Source organism: Diadema antillarum, unplaced genomic scaffold (genome assembly GCF_040938485.1).
Source record: "Diadema antillarum isolate AM-2024a unplaced genomic scaffold, OU_Dant_1.0 seq00000136_RagTag, whole genome shotgun sequence".
In the NCBI taxonomy this organism is placed as follows: domain Eukaryota; kingdom Metazoa; phylum Echinodermata; class Echinoidea; order Diadematoida; family Diadematidae; genus Diadema; species Diadema antillarum.
The window spans coordinates 267,500-294,128 of record NW_027271213.1 but is presented as its reverse complement, the minus strand read 5'-3'; the positions used below and the strand labels follow the sequence as shown (position 1 = coordinate 294,128).

Genomic DNA, 26,629 nt, shown 5'->3' with positions numbered 1-26,629 from the left:
TATGATCAACCATCCGAAAACAATTTGAGCGTAATCAAAGTATGAATGTATTTCAATTTCCATTGATTATCCTTTCTGATCTCCACCAGCTTCGATATAGATATTCAACAAAAATCAAATTTAATAAAAAGCCATTTCAACAAAATTTCTAAGCCCGATTTCTTCTTGTGAGTCTTTACATTCTTTATAGCAAAGTCAAACTATTGTTCAAACTAGAGCATTGCTTCTCTTATTAGCAAAAGAAAGTAGATACATGTTACACTCTCTAAACGTTCGGTTCAGTGTCCAGATCTAGAGACAAACGCCATCTTAATTCATTTTAGATGTTAAAGCCACAGCTTACAAAACGTTGGTTCGACCAATTGTTGAGTATGCTTCCACAGTTTGGGACCCATCTACCAAGAACCTAATCCACCAAGTGGAAATGGTCCAGAGAAGAGCTGCGCGATTCACTTTAAATCGCTACCATAACACCTCGAGTGTCATCAAAATGCTACAAGAACTTGATTGGACCACTCTGGAACAGCGCAGAGAAAATAACAGGCTAATTATGATGTACAAAATACACAATAATCTTACTCCTCTTTCAGCACAGGACTATATTATCAAACAGGCTACTCAGTTGACGAGAGCCTCGCAATTACCACACTCCTATCAGGTACCATATTCGAGAACTGAATCGCATCGCCATTCGTTCTTCCCAAGAGCTGTAAGGAACTGGAATTCTCTGTCGTCAGAAATTGTTTCAGCGCCATCTGTGGGATCATTTCGATATCGTCTAACGGTTGATCACAGTGGCTAGTTATTTTCGTCAAATTTTATATGTGCTTGTAAATATCTGTAAATAAATTGTATTATAATGTAAATAGCACCAGTCTGCAAGAATCTTCGGTCTATTGAAGGAGGCAGACCTCATCAGAAGAAGAAGAAGAAGAATTCAATTCAATTAATTTATTTTCATTCTCAGTTTTCTTCCAACAAAACATAACTCAGAATAAATCAGGAGTGATATCACAAACATAAACAGTACATTATAGAATGCACGAATCGATAATTAACAAACATAAACATACATATTAACCGGCAAAATACTAAGTTATGTTAGAGGGGGAAAAGAGAACTGACAGGTTCACTAAAAAGCAAATTGTGGACCACTCAGGTGTTTCTTTAAAAATACTTACTGTAACTACAAATACTTAACACAAAAATAGAAATACAGTAATATCTTTCTCTGCGCAGGGGCCTCAAAAGATTGTACAAAGCAATGTCTACATCATCTTAAGATATTGATTATAAAACATTTTATTTTTTGTTGATAATAGTTTTCTTCGGAGTCGTACATTTTCAGGAAATGGTCCTATCCCGTATATCCCCAAAATCACGACGGGACCTTTGCAACGATTACTTTAGAAATCAGTGAATCAATCTATAATTTCAGGGTATGAAGCTATAACCTATTATCCACATCTTACTGAAAACCCCATCTTCGAAGAGCATGTCAGGAATTCCTGAATTTCCTTCCCATGTTCTGTCCATTGTGTTCACATATTTTGCAGAAAATATAAGAAATAGACCCATGACATGCTTGATCCACATTAAACATATTGTCTGTGACCACTTAACAAATTGAATGGGGTTTTCTGCAAAAGGATAATAGGTATAAGACAGTGGCAGATCCAGAGGGGGCGCAACCGGCGCACGCCCCCCCCCCCTTTATTTCGTTAAAAACAAAAGAAATAAAAGGAAAAAAATGAAATGAAACCCGGAAGTGGCACCAGAAATATTAATCACGCCCCCCTTTGGAATTCCTGGATCCGCCCCTGTAAGATGTTATATTTCTAGACCCTGACATAGCATTTTAAACAGCTTAATCATTTTGAAAGTTATCAGTGCGGAAATTCGATTGTATTTTTTCTGGGGGGGGGGGGGGAGTGATACTGTACAGTTCTGCTGGGAGAATCGATTATTTGACATCGTATTATGATAGACATCTCAGCAGTGGCGGATGGGGGGCGCAAACGGCGCGCGCCCCCTTTATTTTTCGTTTAAAACAAAAGAAATAAAAAGAAAAAAAATGAAATGAACCCGGAAGTGGTACCAGAAATATTTGCCCCCCCCCCCTTCCACTTTAAAGAATTCCTGGATCCGTTCCTGCTCAATGTATGGAACAAAGTCTCAGTACAGTATATCAAATTATGATGACATGGTTGTATGTTGTGTGTGATTCTGTGATATTATAACTGTTGTGACCGTGCATCACAAAACGAACAAAAAGTCGCACCCCTTGATTTTACATGAGGATTCCAAAAAGTGAAATTCATTGGTCAACCAAGTCAATCTTACATTTTTCATATTTTCTGAAAGAGCTATCCTTCTTCTACATTATTAGTAAGTTTGGGATCATGCCATGAATGGGAAAGTGTGTTTTCAGCATTTTTTTTTTCTACGACCCATTTTTTTTTTTTTTTTTTTGGGGGGGGGGAGATAGAATGATCAGATATATGTCGTAGAGTCCCCTTTCATTTCTTGAAATCCTTTACACACTCTTCATTTTTATGTCCACTAACTTTTGACAGTGTTGATAACTCTACTGCTTTGAAAGTTGGCATTAATCATGGGCAGAATGTGTCAATAGAACATGCTCAATTTCAACAGCTTAATCCGATAATCCCTTCATTGCTGTTACTCCAGTGGTTTACTTCCTGTGTTTTGTCCCTTTCATTACACAACTAGCATAGCTTTTGGTAAATATTAAGGGGTGCACGTCACGAGACCGACACCCACGAGTCATACAGCCTACAAGTCATATAATTCACAAGTCATACAGCCCACGAGTCATACAGCTCATAAGTCATACAGCCCATGAGTTCGACACTAAGCCAACAAGGCCCACGAGACCGACACATTACGCGCCGTGTTGTATCTGTCGAACTCGGGCTGTTTTAACCTCGTGTCGAACTCATGAGCTTTATTTGCCTATATAGTGTCGAACTCATGGGCTGTAGGGCCTATGACTCGTGAGCTGTATAACTCATGGACTTGTTTTCAATGTCGAACTCGTGGGCTGTATGACTCGTGGGTGTCGGTCTAGTGGGATGACCCCAGATTAAGCGCTTGAATGGACCCTTTAGAGACTCTTTTCTCAGTTCACACTTTTCCAGAGTGTGTGCTTTCTTTCTATTATTTAGATAGGTTAGGAGAGTCTATTTGAGTTGAGTTAAACATCGTGTTAAAGCTAAGAATCTGTCCTTTAACAATCTGCTCTTAACTGAACTTCCATATCTGGCGACTTTTTGTTGGTTTTGTGGTGCAGGGTCACTTATAGGTTTTTTTTTAATTGACGCCATAAAATATTCGGCTCGTATCGACTGTCGGCTCCTCCCTTTCACATTTTGTCAATTTTCTCAATATTTCTGATAATGATTTAAACAGAAACAATAAAATTGGAGGGACTGATAATCATATCCGAAATCAACAAGCACAAACTGTCAGAAGTAAAAAAAAAAAAAAAGTCTATACTTACTTGCCCGCGAATTAGTTATGTAAAAGAATGACATATTCTATACATTGAACAAACTAAGAGACGCTATACTTTCATTCACTCAGCAAATCCTGGCTCTATTTTGGGAACACTGATCATAATAAATTATGCAAAAGTGTTATTCTGGGTTAGCCCTCCGAAAGTCTTTGAAACATACATTTTTACAAGAAATTAACTACGTGCCAGAAACTTTTGAGGATGCTTTTGTTCAGGTGAATAATATACACCGAACATGAGATTATAATAGTTCGGGAAATTCATCGACAGCTAAACTCAAGTCCTTCAAATTTAGAATTCCTTGACGGGTCTTATGCTTTGGCGTGTCTTGTCTTGAGAAAAAATAATCATAGAAGCATTTTAAATCAATGTGGAAATCTGCCATCTCAATTTAAGACTTTCGTAATCTCTAATATGTCTGAAACACTCATTCCCGTTTATCATGGCAGATGCCGTCATCTCTTAGAGTAAATCACAAATTTTACAAGCTATGCTTTTCTTGTGAATTCCTCTTTTTCATTGTATATAAAGTTACAAAATAAGATTGTATTATTTACTTGTTTATCAATTTAAAAAACCCTGATATCATTATAGGCCATAATGTTTTGTATATGACGGTAATGTGATTCAAGGTTCCCTATATGTACTAATGTAAACGTTATGTTGAAGATCAATCACACTCAAGAAAACAGAAGTAACGACACTCAATGTTCAAAACCCTCAAAGTACATACAGGCTAATAGAGAAGATCTTCCCACAATTGGATGAATTCACTTATCTTGAAGTACGATAACACACGGTGGCGGTGCAGGAGTAGACATTAAAAACCGCCTGAATAAAGCAAGGACTGCATTCTCTATGCTGAATCTCATTTGGAAATCTCAGCAGTTCAGCACCAAAACCAAGTAAATGATTTATCAAAGCTGTGTTCTCTCAAATTTCTGTATGGATCAGAATGCTGGAGGATGACGAAGAGCGACATTCAAAAACTGTCAGTTTTTCACAACAAATCACTGAGGAAAAAATTTCGCATATTTTGGCCAAATACAATATCAAATGAAGAGCTTTATGACAAATGCCAGTTGGAATGCATGGACACAATCATCCAAAGAAGACGCTGGAGATGGATTGTTCATGTGTGCTCAGGAAGGAACAGGACAACATTACCAAGACAGCGCACTACTGGACTCCAGAAGGGCGGAGGAAGAGGGGGAGACCCAAAAACACGTGGAGAAAAACACTGTGGAGAGAGAGAGAGAGATGAGGGACCTGAACCACACCTGGTGCTGGAGGACACTACAGCGCCTGGCCATGGACAGAGCCAAATTAATGCAGAGACTCCAACTCTCCCGTTTTCGACGGGAGATCTCCCGCCGAAAGCCCATTTTTGCACAATCTCCCGTTCTCCCGTTTGAGATTTGATTTCTCCCGCCCTGGCTCTGTGTCTCCCGGTGGAAAGGATTTCTTACTTATTTCTATCGTATGTTGAAAAAATAAGCCTCAGATAGCACCAGAGAACACCTAGAATCCTAGGAACTTCGCGCTTCGCACACATCAACTTGGAGTCTCCCGTTTGCTAGGGGTGTCGGGCGGGAGAATCTCCAGATCAGAAGGAGCTTGGGGTTGGAGTCTCTGTTAATGGCTGACTCTTGTTGCTGCCCTACGTGCCTGTGGCATAACGGACAGTAAGTAAGTAAGCAAGTAAGTAAGTAAGCGTTATGTATATTGCTTTGTATCACTTTATATGGAAATAAAATCATTTGACTTGAATTTGAATTGAATTGAATCGAATCCGGTACAAAATCAGGGAGAGAATCGCTAAAGGCCTTTGTTGCTTCTTTGATTTACTTCAATTTCGCTTCCAAATACACCTGAATCATTACAACATGCACCCATATTATTTCTATCTTATCATAATTACTGAATGTCAATATGAATATGGTCCGTTATTCCATTAAGGTTTGAAGTGCTCGTTACAAGGTTCGGGGCTGCTATGTATTTTTTTTTAAAGGAATTATCACGAGCAGAATGCCCCACGCATGGCAATTAACCCCGGCAATCAATAGATTTAGGTCAATTGGGTTTGGATTACAAAGTCATGTGCATTCATTTATACACTAACATATCCTGTAACTTAATGTTTGCAAGTAACCAATGACAATCCTATGTCCATGTTCATACTTGAACAATAATCTTTGACCTCGAGAACTTTGCATGAACTTAGGCAGCATCTTTACATTGTGCTACCATATGGCATTCTCTTGGACTTCAGACCTGACTCCAAGGCTAGAAATATCTATATTATAATTAAATGGACAGTTCAGTGATTCTCAAACTTTTGTGTTTTGTTTTGTTTTGTTTTGTCTTGGTTAGAAATACCAAAGTCCAGTATATCTTCATCTCATGTATAGCATCCCCAAGTATATATAGATACGTGTACGTAAAACCTACGTACAAAAAACTACCAAACAAACAACCAAACACCCTCTTAATTACTAGTATCATCCTGAGGAATATTACTACAAGTACATCATCCAGAGTGCTTCAATTATACGACGACGAATAAGAATCATTCAAACCTCTTCTTGGTTCTCTAGCTGTGTACATAAACTCATTTTCCTCACTGCAGGCATCCAGTCATTTTCATGCAATAATGTGTCAAAGACAAGAATTTTTCCACAAACACATGCATACATACACCTGTATAATACACACACACACATGCAGTACACACTTTTTTTGATAATTCTTTATTCAAATTTCGTTCAATTTCATATCACAGAAACAACTAGAAATGTCGCTATGGCGACTGGTATGCCTTCGCCGTAATGCACTGTTCTCCAAATAGGTCTATAGCACAATGTCTTGACAATGTGTGATGACAGTTTCACATATACTGTACATTTTGTATCTGGCAAAATATTAAAATGACAGGTTTGTCACAAATGCATTGAATGAAACTTTCCTTAACTACAAACTGTAGGTTTATTTGGATGAATGGCCATACTGTCTAATAAGAGTGCAGGTATTTGGGGGTTTGTACCAAACTTGTGAAATAAGTTTGAAGAAGAAGTGAAATTTAGCACTTTCACTTGACCTTTTGACAAGAAACTTTCAAGAGAATCTGTATTAGGTAATAGATGCATAAACCAAGTTTCAAGAAAAAATCCTGCAGGCATTGCACAGAGGTAAGAGGGAAATAATGACATTTTTATGAGTTGACCTCTACCTTTGACCCCTGACCTTTGACCCATGATCCCTTAATTCCCTAAATCATAACTGCCAGTCAGTACATGCATATATACTAAGTTCCATGAAGATACCTTGAAATATTTGTGAGATATGGAGAAAAAAGTGAAATTTTAACATTTTCACTTGACCTTTGATCCTTGACCTTTGACCTCATGACCCAAAACTCTGGGGAATCTTTATTTGGTAGTTCATGTACACACCAAGTTTCAAGAAAATACCTCGAGGCATTGCAGAGATATAGGGGAAATAGTGAAATTTTGAGCATTTGACCTTGAGCATGTGCATCTAAAAGTTGATAGGCACAACTTCGCCCACTCATACATATACTGTACAGTGTACATGCCAAGTTTCATTAGGATACCTCCAACGGTTTTTTAGATACGCTGTCCACAAAATTGATTACGGACGGAAGGACGGACGGATGGACGGACAGATGGACGAACGGACAGACGGACAACCCGAAAACATAATGTCTCCGGCGACACTTCGTGGCGGAGGTATAAAAACAAAACATCATACAAAGACAAACTGCATTATTGTTTGTACAGTGTATCCACACACAGTACACATACACACAAACACTGTCTCTCTATCACACACACACACACACACACACACACAAATAAATTCAGCAAAGTTTTACATCATGTATAATAAACACCAGAGCAAGTAATGTCTAGAACAGAAGTTTATTGTAGGCCCAATAGTCAAAGCAGAGTTCTCCTACAGGAGGAAGCCTCTGTATTAACATGGATACAAACAACAATACTTTCACTGCATGCAAGAGTGCAGTGGTTTCAACAGATCTGTTGTTAATGCCATAAAATACAGATTGCTGAAAGAGTTGACCTATCAAACGTTGATAGACTAGTACAATCAAGGGAGCTTGAAAAGAAAATGACTCCCTTGGTGAAAACTCAGTCGGCATAGTTTTAATAAGACAGGTCTGATATGCTAAAAAAAAAATTCAAGAAGGCATCTCATGTGGTGTAATGAAAGAATCAAAAGTCAATCAAATGGTACACTGTATGCCTATCACTTTACAAGTACCACAGACCATGTGTATAATCCAGCTACATGTTTTTCTTTTTGTACTGTGCCTCAATAATAATCTGCAATGATTCACAGTGACACGCAGAACTGTATTATATAGGACAGGTCAGAAAGTTCATAATATACACAAGTGTGTACATTGTACATGTACGATGTCTATCCAAAGAAAATATACAGCACACAATGTACACGTACATGTAGGCCTACCTACAAACACTCACCACGACATGATATACAAATGACCCTTTGAATACTGTATTTGGGTCTGACATTATAAAAATAGAACTTAGGAATGGAAGCTGTACATCAACATAAAGAATCCATTCTCCGAAAGACAATTGGTCTGGTTTTCGATGGTATTGTGAATACATCTTGATATAAAAAATGGAATGATAATAAAGAGAAAGAAATTTGAGAGATAGTGCATAGTAGTCTGTGAAAAATATAAGCTTTGGTAAAGTTGATACTATCAAAAAATAATATAACCTGGAACATGACGTTTATTATATTATATTGAAACACTTCAAGTCCAGGTCACTGCTATGTATCAGAAAGTCTCATTATATGATATATATGCATCAAAAGATATATAAAGCAACATGAGTTTATCAAGCAAAATAACAGACAAAAGCTTTTAACACTTTTTTTGGTTCAAAATGATACTTTTGTGTGTGTTTTTTTTCAAAAAAATCCTAACACATGTCAAAAAATCTTTCTGGAAAGCATTTTCATTTCATCCATGAAGTAAACGGTACAACACATGGTATGTCAATGCAGGTGTACATAATGTATGTGTACCTTGGGTTCCAATTTGTACACTTGTTTAAAGGAGCTCACTAATCTTATGCTGAACTTTCAGTATGATATGCAATGTACCTAAGTTCGTCAGGACACATGGTACTATACAATATTGATATACAAGTACATTGTACATGCATTTTTAGCTATGTTAAATGCTACTGTCTTCTCAATTGCAGAAAGAGAGATATTTATACCCTTGCCTTCAACATATTGACAGATGTGCACTGAAAAATGGCAGGGTGACGAGAACAATTCAAAACAAAATTTGAAGTGTCCAACAATCTGACCATTATTTGAAGTTCCTTCAAAAGCTGGATGAAACGAAAAGCCCTGCATCAATGCATGTGATGCATTCAGCTTTGCAGATATATATTGCCATTATGCATAAAAACAATGTATTCAATACCCTGAACCAATAGATCCACTCACAAGTTTATCCTGATTCCATATTGTGTGCACAGCTCGAACAACACCTAAAATCTCAACTGATTACACTTCCCATACTATATTCTACAAGCACTGCATTACTGTAATGGTTTAACATCATTCCGTAAAGCTCAGTTCATAATACAACAGCAACCAAATGATATTTATACTACTGACCAGAGCAATGACATATTTACAAAGTACAATGTACATCTTTTTTTTTTCAAAAGATAAAAACACCACTTGCACGTGTGTAGGTTCTCATACACTTGCTCTTCCAAATCCAACCTCTGAAGAGGCCTGTCGACAAAATTTTGAATCCTGTTAATTCTAAAAATGAATTGCATTGTTGTTAAACATAGATAATCAAACAATGGAATACAATCAATTGCCAATATTTGAAGATCCACACTCAGTCACAGATTTAAAGTTCAGTGCTCTCCCATCAGTACATGAGACTTTTTTTAATACTTTTGATCAACATCTTTATCTATTTTGTTCAACTTTCAAAAGATCAACACAAACTGATTCAGGGCCCCGTCTTATAAAGCCTTCAAATCAATCACAAGACCCCAAATCAATCGCAACTTGCATTGCAGCACACACAAAACTTGTGATTGATTTCTATCACAAGTCTTTATAAGACAGGCCCCAGAATGCGACTTCTAAACAAAAGCAAATGATTTTTTCCCATCAGACTTGACAGTGAGGAAACTTGATTGTCCCATGACATCAGTAAAATGTAAAAAACACACAAAAAAAGAACATAAAAACCTTGCACTTCATGTCAACACATTAGGATTTTTTTCATTTGGATCAGTTCTCACTAGGAATCAATGATTGACATAATAAAAATACATTCCACAAAGTAAAATACTACGGTTTACATTGATTTTCGTGTACAGATTGTGATATTTACAAGTTTATTACATAGCAGATGCTATCTATCAATTACTTGAAAATACAAACGTTGAACAAGAAGTTCTCAATATTCTTGACAATATTACTGATAACATACAAATATGTACCTGAAAGTCTAAACCATAGAATGCTTAGAATGCATTAATACAGTATTCAAAATCAATGTACATGTATCAATGCAAATAAAGACCATACCCAGGACACAAGTTTTTCACACAGTGTGGACTACAACACTATACTTGTAGTGCATTTTACAATCTGATTTTCAGCGTCTTTTACCTTTGAGAACATATATTGTAAATTGGATCTCTGTCTACTGAAATATTGCAAGTTTAAACTTAAATGTGTACGAATGTGTAACAGACATAGTTCAGCATTCCGCCTTTAGTTTTGGGTGGACAAATTTGTATAATTTACAACCCAATTTGGGACATGAGAAGCAAAATATGTACGCATACAAGTTTCCTTTTAATCACTAATACTAGTGCTATGTATGCACGTTCATTGAAACTCCTTTTCTATGACTTTCAGTCCCTTCACAAACTATGTGACACAATTTTAGTACTGGCAATTAATGCTGGTTCCCCACTACAGTTTAACATGACACCATCCATTTCAGTATCGGATGAGTGACATAGTTATCCATGGTCAAATTTTAGTGTGGACGGTTTCTTGACAGACTCGTAGGGAACATTAAGAATTATACATGAATGTAGCATTTTAGCTCACTTTGAAATAAAAGACTGGACTGTCTTTCTTTAGAGGGAGGAAAAAGCAGCACACAAATAATACTTGAAAACAAAACTTCAATTTTTCTGGTACATGGTTGCCAGTTAAAAACATGGTTTACCTCCAGACTGGAGACCCACTCCCCCCCCCCCCCCCCCATTTTCAGCCTTGCAAAAAACATGCAAACACAGTAGAAGACCAAGGGCTGTTATGATTATTTGCTGCGGGCCTACTTTTTCGCCAAACCCTGGAGGAGATCAACGGGAAGGGGAAAGATAATGGTAGAATTCTTTTCTGCAGCGATGGAATTCAGGGTCTGGAGATAGCGCAGTTGAAGGGCGGTGGGGGACTCAGAGATGGTGTCAGCAGCTTCCTTCAGGGCACGCGAAGCATTCTGCTCTCCTTCCGCTGCGATGATCTTAGCCCTGGCATCCCTTGTAGCCTCAGCTTCGGCAGCCATGGCCCTCTGCAGTTGCACTGGGAGGCGGACATCTTTAATCTCGACACGCTCAACCTTGACACCCCAGGGGTCAGTGGCCTCATCAAGAGTGGACTGCATGAAGTGGCTGATTCCTTCCCGATCAGCAAGAATCTCGGCCAGGGTCTTCATTCCGAGCACATTTCGCAGTGTGGTCTGAGCCAGGAATTGCGTGGACTTGTTGGCATCCTCGACCATGGCAATGCTGATGGAAGCGTTGCTGACGCGGTAAAACATAACCGCATCGACCGATATGGTCAAGCTATCTCTAGTGAGGATTTCTTGAGGGGGAACATCATAGGAGACTGTGCGGATATCAACCTTGTGGTAGTCTTCAACACAAGGCAGCACACAGAAGATGCCAGGCCCTTTGGCACCTCCAGACACCAGACGCCCCAGTCTAAAGATGACCGCTCTTTCATATTGCTGCACAACTCTGAAGATGACAAAGAGGGAAAAGGGCAGGGTGCAGATGACGAGAAAGATGGAACAAATTGCCAAGATGATGTAGCAGCAAGTTATTCCATTGCCGTTATCGTCAGTTATAATTTGGGGTTCATTTTGCTGTTGACTCGATGGGCCTGCGCCGCCTTGCTTGTCAGAATATGATGCCATTTCTACGAGACCTTGCTGCTCTTGGTCGGGTGTAACTCGATTGCTCATGTGCATGGATACCAGTCAGACAGAAGAGTGAACTGTAAACAGCCGACACAGAAATGCAGAGGTTAATGTTCTTGTTGCTTGTATGCGAATTACAGCTCAGAGCCGAGGGACAACTTCTTTACAAGTCCTATCGTCCGGGAGTGACAACAACCCTGGAAAGAGAGTGGCGCAGCTCAGTTGGTGCAAACGTACAGTACAGTCCAACACCTGTTGTAGGTCATCAATAGCCACACGGCATGCACGACGAGGCCGAGGCGACTGCGCACATCAGAGTATCTGGGTCCAGGCAGCTAGAGACCGTCAACCTCGAAAGAATGGTGCCCTGCTGACGACCGCAGTCTGGAAATTATAAGTTCGACAGCTGTAGGTCGAGTTCACAATTAAAAGTACATGTACTTAACGTTCCAAATCAGTTGTTTTAGAACACCGGGATCCGATGCTATGGGTGTGGCCAAGGGCGCCGGGCGCTTCCGTCCGTTGTTGCTCGGCAACCTGTCGATGTCGCTGGTTGTACTACTGTGTGCATACGTACACACTACCACGTCAACCGACAATCAATGCGACCTAAACGTGCCAGGCAGCACCAATGCTTAGCTTTTAATACGCATGCAAATGCAGCCATAGTAAAGCAGCCTGTACAAACATCGAGTAGCTCCATGGTACAAACAACGCGTCTCGCGTCAATGGTTTCCGGAGCTATTGTGGCGCCCCAACACAATTAAAATAGAATTGACGGCACCGAGTTACATAATTGGTATGGAAGGTGAAAATAGCTCCATAACCATAAGACCTCACACCTATTAATAGAACGGACCATTTAAAATCGCACACACCTTGTTTTATCAAACAGACTATCTATTAACAGGTCCTAAGGAATTGAGGGTAAATTATCAGTGATATATTAAAAAAATAGCAATACTGGCCTGATAATTAGGCCTACCTGCTGTTGATGATGGGGGGGGGGGGGGGTTAACCTCTGCATAATAACAGTCCAAAGCACCTTATAGGGCCTACATGGGGAAAAAGTGAGTGTGTAAGAACCCTAGCCTTCACTGAACACACCTACATGATTGAGTATTCAACATTTCTTGGGAATTTGTGGACATGCATCTTAGGTGGGTTATGCAATATATCAATTCTTTCCTTTTTGTTTTTTATTATGAATCTCGTATTAAATATTTGAACATTGTAATTTTCTATCAGGGCATCGTAAAACAGTTTATGTGTCCTGTGAATCTGCACAGTGCAAAATCCCTGAACATGCTATCCTTCTCATATTACATAAGCCGCGTAGGCCTACTGGAACGCATCGTAACTATAACTGCCATGATACAGTATTGTAAATGCACCCCTGTATTTTAACAGACAGTCTGGGAGTAACAATAGGCCAGGGGCGTCACCAGCTTTTTTTCAAGGGGGGTGCGTTTTGACACTAAATGTAACGAGATTTTTGGACAGACATTTGGAATATAGGAAGCTCTCAATCCCTAGACTTTTACTGTTTTTTGAGGGAAACAAGCGGGGAAAGGGCACCGGCGTAGCTAGGATTTCATCTTGGTGTGATGGGGGGGGGGGGGGGGGGGAGGAGGGGTGTTAGTATGCGAGGGAGAGAGCAAGGGGGAGGGGAGGGTATGGAAGAGCCTGTTGTCCCCCCCCCCCCTCCTCCCACGGTGAGAACTTTTTGCATTTTGATGTTTATAAATGGTGCAATTTGATGTAGTTCTTTTGCGTGTTTTTATCGACTTGAAATAGTCCCACTTGTTTAAGGTAGCAGTACATTTTGATGGAAATTGTTGTTGAACAATGTGCCTATAAACTATATATCATTTCAATAAACTTCTTGTATTGATTCTTACCCTGATGCCATGAACGCGACCGAGCCCGAGCAAGCGGAGCGAGCGAGGGGGGAAGGTGTGGGAGGGGGCCAACCCCCTCCCACGGTTAGAACTGAGATTGCATTTTGATGTTGTAAATGGTGCAATTTGAAGCATGCTTTGCTTGTTTTATCGACTTGAAACAGTCCCACTTGTTTAAGTTAGCAGTATATTTTGATGTAGATTATTGTTGAACAATTTGCCTATAAAATAGTATCATCCAAATAAACTTCCTGTTTTAATATTTACACTGAATATCATGAACGCGGCCAAGCAAGAGCGAGAGGAACGAGCGAGGGGGAGGATGTGGGAGGGAGTGTCCCCCCCCCCCCAAGGTGAGCACTTTTTGCATTTTGATGTTGTAAATAGTGCAATTTGAGGCAAGTTTTTTGCGTGTTTTATCGACTTGAAACAGTCCCACTTGTTCAAGGTATCAGTACATTTTGAAGTAAATTGTTATTGAACAATTTGCCTATAAATGGTATAATTTAAATAAACTTCTAGTAATAATTCTTACACTGATGTCATGAACGCGACCGAGCCAGAGCAAGCGGAACGAGCAAGGGGGTAGGTTGTGGGAGGGGGTTGTCCCCCCTATAAATGGATTATGGAATGATGGTGTGAAACGACAAGTTACTGGCAGCAATATCAGGAGAATGGCATAACGACTACATGCGAGTGAGCGGGGAGAGCGAGCTTGAAAATTTTGACATTTTACAGTCAAAAAACTGCCGTTTGTAGCCATATTTTTTTGCTTTGGAGATTAAGGGGGGGGGGCGCACCGGGCGCAACTACTGGCAATTACTGGCAGCAAGATCAGGTGAATGGCATTACAATTAAATGCGAGCGAGCGAAGAGAGCGAGCTTGAAAATTTTGACATTTTACAGTCCAAAAACTGCCATTTGGAGCCATATTTTTTCGCTTTGGAAATTAAGGAGGGGGGGGGGGGAGGGCGCACCGGGCGCAACTGCCGGCAATTACTGGCAGCAAGATCAGGAGAATTACATAACAGTTAAATGCGAGCGAGCGGAGCGAGTGAGCTTAAAATTTTTGACATTAAATTTTTACAGTATAAAAAACCTACCGTTTGTAGCTATATTTTTTTCGCTTTGGAATTTAAGGGGGGGGGGCGCATCGGGTGCAACTGCTGGCAATTACTGGCAGCAACATCAGGAGAGCATAACGATTACATGCGAGCGAGCGGAACGGGTGGGCTTGAAAATTTTACATTTTACAGTCCAAAAACTGCCGTTCTTAGCCATATTTTTTCGCTTTGGAAATTAAGGGGGGTCACCGGGCGGAACTGCTGGCAATTACTGGCAGCAACATCAGGTGAATTGCATAACGATTAAATGCGAGCGAGCGAAGAGAGTGAGCTTGAAAATTTTACATTTTACAGTCCCAAAACTGCCGTTCTTAGCCATATTTTTTCGCTTTGGAAATTAAGGGGGGGGGGGGGGGGTGCACCGGGCTCAACTGCTGGCAATTACTGGCAGCAACATCAGGTGAATTGCATAACGATTCAATGCGAGCGAGCGAAGAGAGCGAGCTTGAAAATTTTGACATTTTACAGTAAAAAAATTGCCGTTTGTAGCTATATTTTTTCGCTTTGGAAATTAAAGGGGGGGCGCACTGGGTGCAACTGCTGACAACTGGCAGTAACATCAGAAGAATTGCATAAAGAATAAATGCGAGCGAGCTTGAAAATTTTGACATACAGTCCCAAAACTGCCGTTTGAAGCTATATCTTTTTTGCTTTCGAAATTAAGGGGGGCGCACCGGGCGCAACTGATGGCAATTACTGGCAACAATACAGTGCACTCCCGTTATAACGAACACGGTTATAACGAAATTTCGTTATAACGAAGCAAATCTTCCGGTCCCAAAATTATCACCATTAAAGTCTATGGTAAAAAATTCGCTTATAGCGAACACGGTTATAGCGAAATTTCCGTTATAACGAAGTCTTTTCCGAGCACCACAGACAAAGAAAAACAAAAGAAATGTGCTCCGTTATAACGAAATGCGAATTGCTTTCGAAAATACCTAGCGGAACAAGCATTTAATAGCGTCTCTGCATGTGTGAACGCTTCACACCACTGTGTGTTCGCTCTTTGTGTCACGCACAGTTTAACTGAGGGGAATTTGCGTTTATTATTGTGATACAGTTATCCCATCCCATTTCACATAGCTTTCCGGTGTATGAGGAGTATTCAGCAAACAGAATATGATATACGTGGTTTCCTTGTTTTCGTTATAATTATATCGTACTTGTTCGGTTATAACGAAATTTCGTTTTAACGAAAGAAAACTGCCGGTCCCGAGCATTTCGTTATAACGGGAGTGCACTGTATCAGGAGAATTCAAATGCGAGCGAGCGGAGCGAGCGAGCTTGAAAATTGTGATATTTTACAGTCCCAAAACTGCCGTTTTTAGCTATATTTTTTTTGCTTTGAAAATTAAGGGGGGGGGGAGCGCACCGGGCGCAACTGCCGGCAATTACTGGCAGCAACTTCAGGAGAATGGCATTACGACTAAAATGCGAGCGAGCGGAGCGAGCGAGCTTGAAAATTTTGACATTTTACAGTCCAAAAACTGCCGTTTGAAGCTATATTTTTTAGCTTTGGAAATTAAGAGGGGGGGGGGGGTGCGCCCCTCTCCCTGGATCCGCCACTTGTAGTCAAGGGTGTCGGTTTATGTTCATGACTGGGGGAGGTATGACCAGCGAGGTGGCGTCGAAGTGACCAAGCGGGGGAAGGATGTCCAAAATCTGCACTTTAGAGCATCCCCTTTAAATTGTGCGTGTTTGTTTTTGTGTGTGTATTATATACATGGAAAAGTTAGGAATTAGCCCAGGTCAAGTCTTTTTATTGGCAATGCAAGACATTTCAAAATCAATGATCTATAGCTTTGATATAACGAAGTGTAAGGTACAAAGGTGTACAGTCTACATCACATTGCGCAACATTGTAACGACTCTTTTTGCCGTTCGGATGTTCTGAGTACACAGCGCACATCCTGCTTATATGCAGAATGCCAACCAGGAATCACGCTGAATCACAATCTTTTGTCGGGTCCGGGCTTTTTGAACAATGTTTCTCACTATATACCTATTTGATTATGGTTAAAAGAAATCGTACAAAAATATCTAATTTCTTGATCACCCTTTCATTCAAAAGCAGTTTACTACCCCCCCCCCCCCCCCCTCCCCTCCGTAGTTACGCCACTGCTTTTGGGTGAAATAATTGGACAGATTTCTAACAAAAAAGCAAGAAAATCTTTTCATCGCGGGAATTATGATTATGTAGGGTGGGGCAAATGGTACGCTTACCTTCCAATATTTTTATGGGGGCAACATTTTTGTTTTCTTTCAAAAGCAAGAAAATCTTTTCATTTCGGGAATTATTGATTATGAGGGGGGGGGGGGGGCCGGCAAAATTAAAATATGCTTGCCCCTCCAATATTTTTATGGGGGTAACTTTTTGTTTTTCTGTCAAAAAAAAGTTAAGAAATTCTTCTCGTCTCTGGAATTATGGAGGGGGTGGGCAAAATTATATGCTTGCCCCTCCATTTTTTTTTTTTTTAATGAGGCTAAGGCTCGCTCTTGGGCTGGCAATATGGATTGGTCAGAAGTAACGTACATAGACCCTACATACTTGTATAAGTAGCACACGTACATGCAAACGTGTATGTGCTCCGTATCCATAACGGATGTACAGTACGGTCGATAAATAGTAAACACTGTATAGAATACTAGTAGATTTGTATAAAATCAGTGCTGCCAGAACCAGGGGTGCGAATTGTTTTTGCCCAGGATATTTTTGTCCCTGGTGCAAAATGTTATTATATAAAAAAAAAATGAAATAGAAAAGAATAATTATTTAGCGTCCGGCGTTTTTTTTTTTTTTTTTTTTTTTTTTTTAAGGATCTGAAGGGGGTGCGTTCGCACCCAACGCACCCCCCCTGGTGACGCCCATGAATAGGCCCATCTTAAAACTAAATTAATGAACACGCCTTCAATGTTTATACATTCTTTTTAGATATCCAAACAACCTGTAGACATATGTCATGTATAATTATCACAAAAACGAAATAATAATCCATCTCATTTCATATAACATACTAACAGGCATAATGAACACACGTTGTTTCATAAGAGCTTAGAAATGAAAAATGGAATGGTTGTTAAAAATGAACTTGTATATTATGATGAGGTCCCATTCAAAACTTAGGAAGAATATATATATATATGTATAATATATATATATATATATATATATATGTATATATGTATATATGTATAATATACATATATATATATGTATAATATATATATATATATATAATATATATAATATATATATATATTATATCTGCACAGTGCAAAATCTCTGAACATGCTATCCTCAGATTACCGTAAGCTGCTGAACATGTTCTTTTATATTCTCATATATAATATATATATATATATATATATATATATATATATATATATATATATATTTATAAGTATTAGTAAACGTATAAAGCAAATTAAAATGTGCAAAAATATGCATTATCAATAGCCATAATAATAAATAGACTTGAAACATGACAACCCACACAGTAAAGAGCGCACGAAATGAAGGAAATGAAGCAAATTTAGTGGGACAGAGGGAGAGAGAGAGAGAGAGAGAAGAAGAAGAAAGATAAGCGAAAAGCAGGTCAGCACATCAGCAATGCAGGGTGAAATACAACGCAAAATTTCAATTCGGATTGACTGACAAAGGGTTGAGAAAACATAAGTTATGGAGAAATCCCATTAAGTTTGTACATGCAGCCAAATCTTTCATAGTTTTTTTTTTTCAAGATAATTTTATCATTTAGCACGACTTTCGAGTAAAAAAAGGACTATAGATCAAAATACTGGCGCTATTCTCATCGCAGTCTTGCTTAGCACACACGCTTGTTCAAGATGTAGATAAATGAAGATTTTGGGTTGTTTTCACATTGCCTCTCACCCCCCGCCTTCAAGCAGGATAAGAGCGAGAAAGTTTTCTCTAAGAGATGGCGCTATCACACGGCTTACTACGAGGTTCTATCGGAACTCTAGACTTGTTTGACGCAGTGGCGTTTATGGAGTATTCGATACCTGCTCTTGTTGATAGCGCCTGGTCGGCCATTATATTGTCTCCATGTCTCACACCTGTTGTTGTTTTTTTTTCAATGAGAAACATGTGAAATACATGTCTCACATCTGTTGTTGGTTTTTTTTTTGCAATGAGAAACATGTAAAATACAAAACAAAGTGTACAAATATTCGTTTTCATTTCATTCCATATCATTGTTCCGTCGAACAAGCTTATACGCTTTATGCTCCTTGGAAGCGCCTAACCAACTGAGAAAAAAAAAGGTCATTAACCCTTTCTGTGCCAGGGGTTTTGGATACTAGTGTGTACTATGCTATGGGGTTTTCTTTGCCAATCAGAGAGCAAAGCACACAAAGGGTTACTGTACCATAATGTGTACAATTGAGTCAATACATACATGCATACGAACTGGCTTATTCTCTAAATACACAAACTGAAATCACAATCATACACTTTTACCCTCAAACAACCTTTTCAGTGTGTAACTGTATGATAGTTATAGGCCCTATTATGTTCGATTGAAAAGCCAACTTCACCGAAGATTAACGATTTTTTTTTCTGTTAACTTCGTTACTGCAAATCCAAATTCAATGCGGTCTAAACATACGCATAAAATTAACGTATATCATTATTGTATCTCTCTAAAAAAAAATCGAGTGAAAATTTTCACTCTAAAAAGAGTGAATACAAAAAAAGAGTGAATTTCGAGTGAAATTGGAGTGAATTTTGAGTGAAAATGCTCAACTGTTTTGGAGTGACGTCAGGGATCACTCGAAGATTTTGGAGTGATCCCTGACGTCACTCCTAAATGAGTGAAAATGAACATTTTCACTCAAAATTCACTCCAATTTCACTCGAAATTCACTCTTTTTTGTATTCACTCTTTTAAGAGTGATTATTTTCACTCGATTTTTTTTAGAGAGTATAGTGCTGAACGTGTTTGATTTCACCAGCCCTGACTTATCTCACTATCATGATGACATCGATGATTTCACTGTCGTTTTCAGCATAATATTATGTCTATTTTACAATCAGATTGACAGAATATAGGCCTACCGACATCTTTTTCCTTTGCTATATTTTTGTCTGCTCTTCGGACCAGACTGGACAGGTATACTGGAGGCTGATGGAAGAAGAGCGACGTGTCGCTTCCCTCAATCAAAATATTCCGAAAAATTGAGTCTATTATATTACAGTCGTGTCACCCCAGATAACTATACTGACGATAATTCTTATAGATTTAAATTTGTAGGTATTTTGATGATCTCAAATTCATAAATTGCTTTATGATCCTTCTTCATAATTTCTCTTTTAGTAAAAACATATTATTAATCTCAAAATCTTCCCCGCGACATTTAAATTCCCATTCAAAGTAAGTGTCTAGAGTATAAATGCCATTCAATATACGAAGATGCAAATGTTTTATTCAAATGTTTTCTCAGATTCGTTGATCGCTTTGATGATCCTATAATAGTTCATAATTTCTCCTTCATCAAAACGGTGTCGTCTCAAGATTCTCCCTGCGACATCAACTTCTCATTCAAAGCGAAGTGTTATGACCCACATGTCACTCAGATGTAATACGAACAAAATATCTGTGCCCCATTATTTGACATAGATTTATTTGTCTACGATCCTTGTTCAATCTATACTTTACCAAAAACTATTTTAACCTCAAGATTATCACTGCTACATTAATTTCTCATTCAAAGCAAAGCAACCTACGTACGCTGCTCAACACAATAAGAAGACTCAAACTTGGATTCAGTGTATAAAGGAAAGTTCTACTACTTTATTACATCATCTCATTAAATAAATCGTACAAACAGTGCGGAAGCTGTACAAAGACAACTAGTACATCGTTGAAGAATTCAAGAAAGGAATTGCACATCATAGAAGTAGAATCGTTTACGCATGCTTTTATGAGACAGTGACAATACTATTAAAACACATCAGATGGTAAAACGTTATGTGTAAAATAAATCGAAGTGACGATGTCAGAGTCTCAATATGCTAGGATTAGCACCAGGTGTGAGCATGGTAAGCAACTTCGCAGAATAATAGCAATAACAATCACAATAATAATAATAATAATAATAACAATAATGAAATAATAATAATAATAAGTCTTATTTACCCAGGGTAGCCTCTGAAGTGTTGCCACTGCTCTACCAGAGGGCCCTGCTATTATTATTACCCTAGCGTTTCCAGGTATACCCATTTAAAGGACAAGTTCAACTTCACAGACATGTGGGTTGAGTGAATGCAGCAATATTAGTAGAACACATCAGTAAGAGTTTGAGGAAAATCCGACAATCCGTTCAAAAGTTATGAATTTTTAAAGTTTCTACTCAGTCATGGCTGGACGAGAAGACTACTATAGCTTGTGATGTCACATGAGTACAACAGTATAAAGAAAGTATAAGAAAATTCACCTTATTTTCACTTTTCTCGCATAACAAAAGAGCACTCGACTTCTCTCTTTCAGAAGGCAAGGGGAATAATATTATCCTTAACATACATCAGTAACAAGTCCAAGACATGTGCACTTTATTCAAAAAGTAAAATTTTGTGAAATTCTCTTTTTATTTTCATTATCGTTGTACGCATGTGACATCACACACTGTAGTAGTCTTCTCATCCAGCAGCAATTGCGCAGATACTTAAAAAATTCATAACTTTTGAACGGATTGTCGGATTTTCCTCAAACTTTCACTGATGTGTTCTACTAATATTGTTGCATTCACTCAATCCATATGTACATGAAGGTGAACTTGTCCTTTAAACATCTGGGTCGAGAGGGACATAGTGGGTAAAACATCTTGTCCAAGGACGTGAGCATGCCACTGGGCGGGATTCGAACTCGGGTCCTCCGATCAGGATTCGGGAGTCTTATCCACTATGCCACAGCGCTCCATGAGCAGGTGGTTTGTTTTTTTTCATAACCAGTTTCCATGGCAATGAATAACTTGTTGCCATCCCACTTTGGCATTCTATTAAGGTAATCATTACAGTAGTGACATACGTTTTGTTTCAAAACAAGAGAAATTCTCCTGTAATGCGCTTACGACTGGAATGCCTCCGCGCCTTCGCACGTAATCACTCTAATAATCCCTGCGGGCGCAGGATCTTTCAAAACTTTTGAACTGTAATCTTGAGGGTATATAATTATAATCCCTAAAGCCCCTTTGAAACAAGGGAATATAATTCTGGCTTATGAAATACCCTTCTTAGCAGATGACAATCCAAATTAAACTTGCTCTTCCTTAGATCTATACAGCTAGACATGGCATTTAACCAAATTTCAGTGACCTTTTACTTTTATCTATTCGTTATCCTTCCTATAAGAAGGAAATGACATGAATTATAGTCACAAAATAATAGATGGAACAGAACTATAATCTGATTGTCATGTGATGAAATTATACAAATTAATGAAGAAGTCAGTCTAAGATATGCATCTTCTTTATACAAGAAGAACTCTTATATATTTTAAAGAATAAAGTGCAAATATATAAACCTTACATTGCATGATAATAATTATGCGTGACATGACTATGTAGATATGCAAATATTTTATATATACAATTACGATTTTGAAACTTCATAACTATTCGTACTGTATCACTTCAAATGCCCATGGATAATATACAAACCCATACACATTTTCACAAAGGAATGGCTGGGTCATTAATCACACAGTGGTCATGTTTAAAGGAGCTTGTAAAAAGAATTAATCATAATAATTGGGAATCGGGTAATAGTACATGCACTGACGCAGCTGAATTTCTACGCCCACTTCTGCATCGGGACTTGCGTATAATTATGGGCTGAGCAGAAATGATCAAGACTGCTTGGAATCGGATCCCTTGTTTTATGTCATGCTGACTGCTTCTCTTTTTTTTCCCCTGTTTATTTCTCTGACCATAAACAGTATTTGAACAATCTGGACTGCAACATTTATTTACGCGAAAAGAAATATATATTGTAAATTACAGTAAATAGTGCACACAAACCATGCAATGCATGTAACTAATCTATAGAATATAATTTATATACAATACTTTTGTCAGTACATGTATAGAGTGCGAACATTCCGGTACATAATGTATAGGTGATTTTAGTCACCTCCAGTTGTATATACTGAGGCCTTCATCTATAAGTCTAATTATACGAAGCAAACAACACATCACATCATAACTTGAAGACCCTATAAGACAATGCTAGATAGTTTGGGAATACACAAGACATTATCTGGGGACATTGTCACAATCAACATGTACAAGTCTACCCTATTCGTGTTCTGCGTCTATAAAACTGATATGATATCAAATCATCACTGTGTTTCGTTACTTTAACTGAGAAACGTTATAAAAAGTATATTATAAACACCCAATTGAAGGTCAAAGATCAAAGAATAGAAGGCTAGCTTGGCATCATTTTGCATGCGCAAAAGTGTAAAATCACGCAAACACGATATACAAACGCACCCATTTTAGATTTCAAAAATCGGTGTCAGTTCAGTGTAAGACAAGAGCATTTTTGAAAATACTTTTTCATTATGTTTTCATATTACAGATACTGTTAGCGGCTCGCAACCACACAATATCTTTATTGTGCACATCGGACATGGTGATGGTGCTATCCCTCCCTCCCATTGACCTGCAGGTATCTTCACCAAATTTCCTCATTTTGTTTTCATAATGTCCTGTAGGCCCTACTATTCATATCCAGTCATTATATTGCAAAGTAAAAATGACTTAGAGGGGTCATGCTTGATTATAGTTAATAGATCGTCCAGTAGAAACAAGATTTACATCGTAAAGTTTACAAATTTACATTATTATTTTATGGTGTGTGTTGTGAGATGATGACGTAAATCACAACCCTAATTTGCATAATTTATCATGTGCTTGCAAACAATATCAATACAGTGAAAACATGGTGAGATAAAGAAATGGCATAACTTTCTTATGACAATAATTATGCCGGACTTTAAAGTAAAACTTAATAATTTTTTCCCATCACAATAACCTAGACATGGAGCTCTTATCGTAATTCATTCTGTCGAGGTATCTGGAATGTGCAAAAGCGCGTACACATCAGAAGATTAAGAGGTAATTAGTGGCATATTATGTTACTTTTTGGATCAGTTTCCCCTTGCCACAAGAACGTGCAGGACTTTATAATCGATTTTGTTATCTTTATACAGTTAAACTTTTCACTTTTGCCGTTAGTTCAAAAATATTGAAAATGGGACGGCATGCAAAACAGGGTTACGGCATTTGGAATTTAAAACTTACAGAGTTTTGCTCTTATTTGCGCTCTGTAACAGATCAATGGGCAGGGGAAAGATAATGGTAGAGTTCTTTTCTGCGGCGATGGAATTCAGGGTCTGGAGATAGCGCAGTTGAAGAGCGGTTGGGGAGTCGGAGATCGTTTCAGCAGCCTCTCTCAGAGCACGCGAGGCATTTTGCTCTCCTTCCGCTGCGATGATCTTAGCCCTGGCATCTCTTGTAGCCTCAGCTTCGGCAGCCATGGCCCTCTGCAGCTGCACAGGGAGGCGGACATCTTTAATCTCAACACGCTCGACCTTGATACCCCAGGGATCGGTGGCTTCATCGAGACTGGACTGCATGAAGTGGCTGATTCCCTCACGATCGGAGAGAATCTCGGAGAGGTTCTTTGTTCCCAGCACATTTCGCAGTGTCGTCTGAGCTAGAAAGCGCGTCGACATGTTGGCATTCTCCACGTTAGCGATGCTGATAGTCGCATTATTCACGCGGAAAAATACGACCGCATCCACTGAGACGGTCAAGCTATCACGGGTGAGGATCTCCTGTGGGGGGACGTCGAAGGAAATGGTGCGAAGGTCTACCTTCGTATAGTCTTCAATGCAAGGCAAAACAAAGAAGATGCCAGGCCCCCTTGCTCCGCCAGATATTAAACGCCCGAGACGAAAGATGACAGCCCTTTCGTATTCCTGCACCACTTTCAAGCAAACAAAGAGGGAAAATGGCAGCGTGCAGATGACCAAGAGGATGGAAATGCAAGTGAGGATTAATCCACAGCAACCAAGTCCTCCTTCCGGCTCACCCGCGCCAATGATGAGATCTTGATTTCCGATGTCGTTGTTGGCGTTGTCAGTGCTGGGGAATTGTTTCTTTTGCCTGGAATCAGCCATCAGTCTGATATCTGCGTCGTTCTCTGGTGCAACTTGAGTGTTCATGAGAGATGATGGTTTCACGGACGTCTCCATCCAGGGTCTCTTCAAGGATGTGTCGATATCTACCGACGATAATGATGCTGTGTTGGGGTTTCTATAATAACCAGCTTCTGCTCCTATAATTACGTATTTTCAAACGTTTGCAGGAAACGTGAATTTGGCCCGATAATGCTCGTCTTCTGCAGGCTCAAATTTATTATGCATGTGGAAGAATTTGTAAATCACGTACGATAAAACATTGGCGACGTTTGTGCACAAAACGGCGGAGATGCGAGCTAATGATGTACGAGCGCAGGGTAATGAAGATGATGATTCGCGTCATATCAAGCCACTCCCTCTCCGTAGCTCCGATCCTCCGCAGCAAACCTCTTAGCTGCTGCAAGTCGATTTCATCCGAAGAGCCGTTCGTCCATTACACGTCGGTGATGGATTCGACGACTATAGCTTGAGGGGACAAAGACATTTTAATATGATGTGCGTTCAATACAAGTGCTGTGTTTGAATATCAGGAAAATACCACTAAACAAACTTATCGTTTCCACACCAAAAATTTTTTATCATTGCATTAATAAGCCACATATTGCTGCTTAAAGTATTATTAAGTGCACCCACGTTCCTGTATTTTGTTCAAATAGACGTGTCCAAATATGTTGATATGCTAACATGGCGACACACAGGGGGAGAATAAATTAGCTTGAGCTATCGTAAACAATACGAGCCGACTCGACTTCTTCACGTAAGTATGATGATGCTTGAAAGTAATCTTTTCTTCTTGGTCAATTAGATCTACTATATGTCGGTGACAAACCTCATTTTGTTGTAAACATCAGTCGAAACATTAATTCTACCACGAATTTACTGTGTCTGTAACCAGAGTTTGTGTATGTCGCAGCGCAGGCATACCGTGAGATCAGCACGCTCTCCGCCTGCGCCACGCGCCAGCGGGGCCGCGATGCGATGCGATGCGAATGCCTTGCCAGTGCAGCGGCTTTCGTTCGCTGCTCGAGATCCACAGGATGCGGTAGTCGTGTGTTTATACTGTAGACCCTAGTCAAAGTTTATAAACGCAAGTCTTCTCACTTAGTTTCAAGGCTGAAGTTTTGTTCACGGATGCGGTGCCAACAGTTGATGATATACTTGTAATCCATTATCATGTACAGGCTGTGATGTTTTTACGTCAAGGGCAAATTTGGGTACAAACGAAAGTCTCCCCAGATCTGAATCAATGTGACAATGAATGTAGATCTACACAATGACTATTATAGTATTAATGTAAGTTATAAACTACAAGTGGAGAGCGAGCAAGTTAAAGATTCAAATGTCCTGGACATTTCCTCCTATTCCTCCAGGATATGTAGATAGTTTCTTGGCATCTTGCTCTCTTTTTTTTTTCATTTTGCAGAGGAGATATGATCTTTTCTCCAACCCTCTGAATGTTTGGTGGCATTGGTGCTGCTAAATAGCTGTACATCATGTAACCCTAACTGCGACCAGCCCGAACGCGAAGCGTCCCACCGTATTACTTTGTACAAGGAGTG

The 26,629-nt window shown here is 39.2% G+C and overlaps 2 protein-coding genes across 2 annotated transcripts; both read right to left on the bottom strand.

Moving 5' to 3' along the window:
- Nucleotides 1–10,949: 10,949 nt before the first annotated feature.
- Nucleotides 10,950–12,202, bottom strand: LOC139727545 (band 7 protein AGAP004871-like). Its single transcript, XM_071638520.1, has one exon. The coding sequence runs from the start codon at nucleotides 11,865–11,867 to the stop codon at nucleotides 10,950–10,952; it is 918 nt and encodes a 305-aa protein (XP_071494621.1). The 5' UTR covers nucleotides 11,868–12,202.
- Nucleotides 12,203–24,164: 11,962 nt separating this feature from the next.
- LOC139727571 (band 7 protein AGAP004871-like) lies at nucleotides 24,165–25,239 on the bottom strand. Its single transcript, XM_071638552.1, has one exon. The coding sequence runs from the start codon at nucleotides 25,122–25,124 to the stop codon at nucleotides 24,165–24,167; it is 960 nt and encodes a 319-aa protein (XP_071494653.1). The 5' UTR covers nucleotides 25,125–25,239.
- Between the last annotated feature and the right edge of the window lie 1,390 nt (nucleotides 25,240–26,629).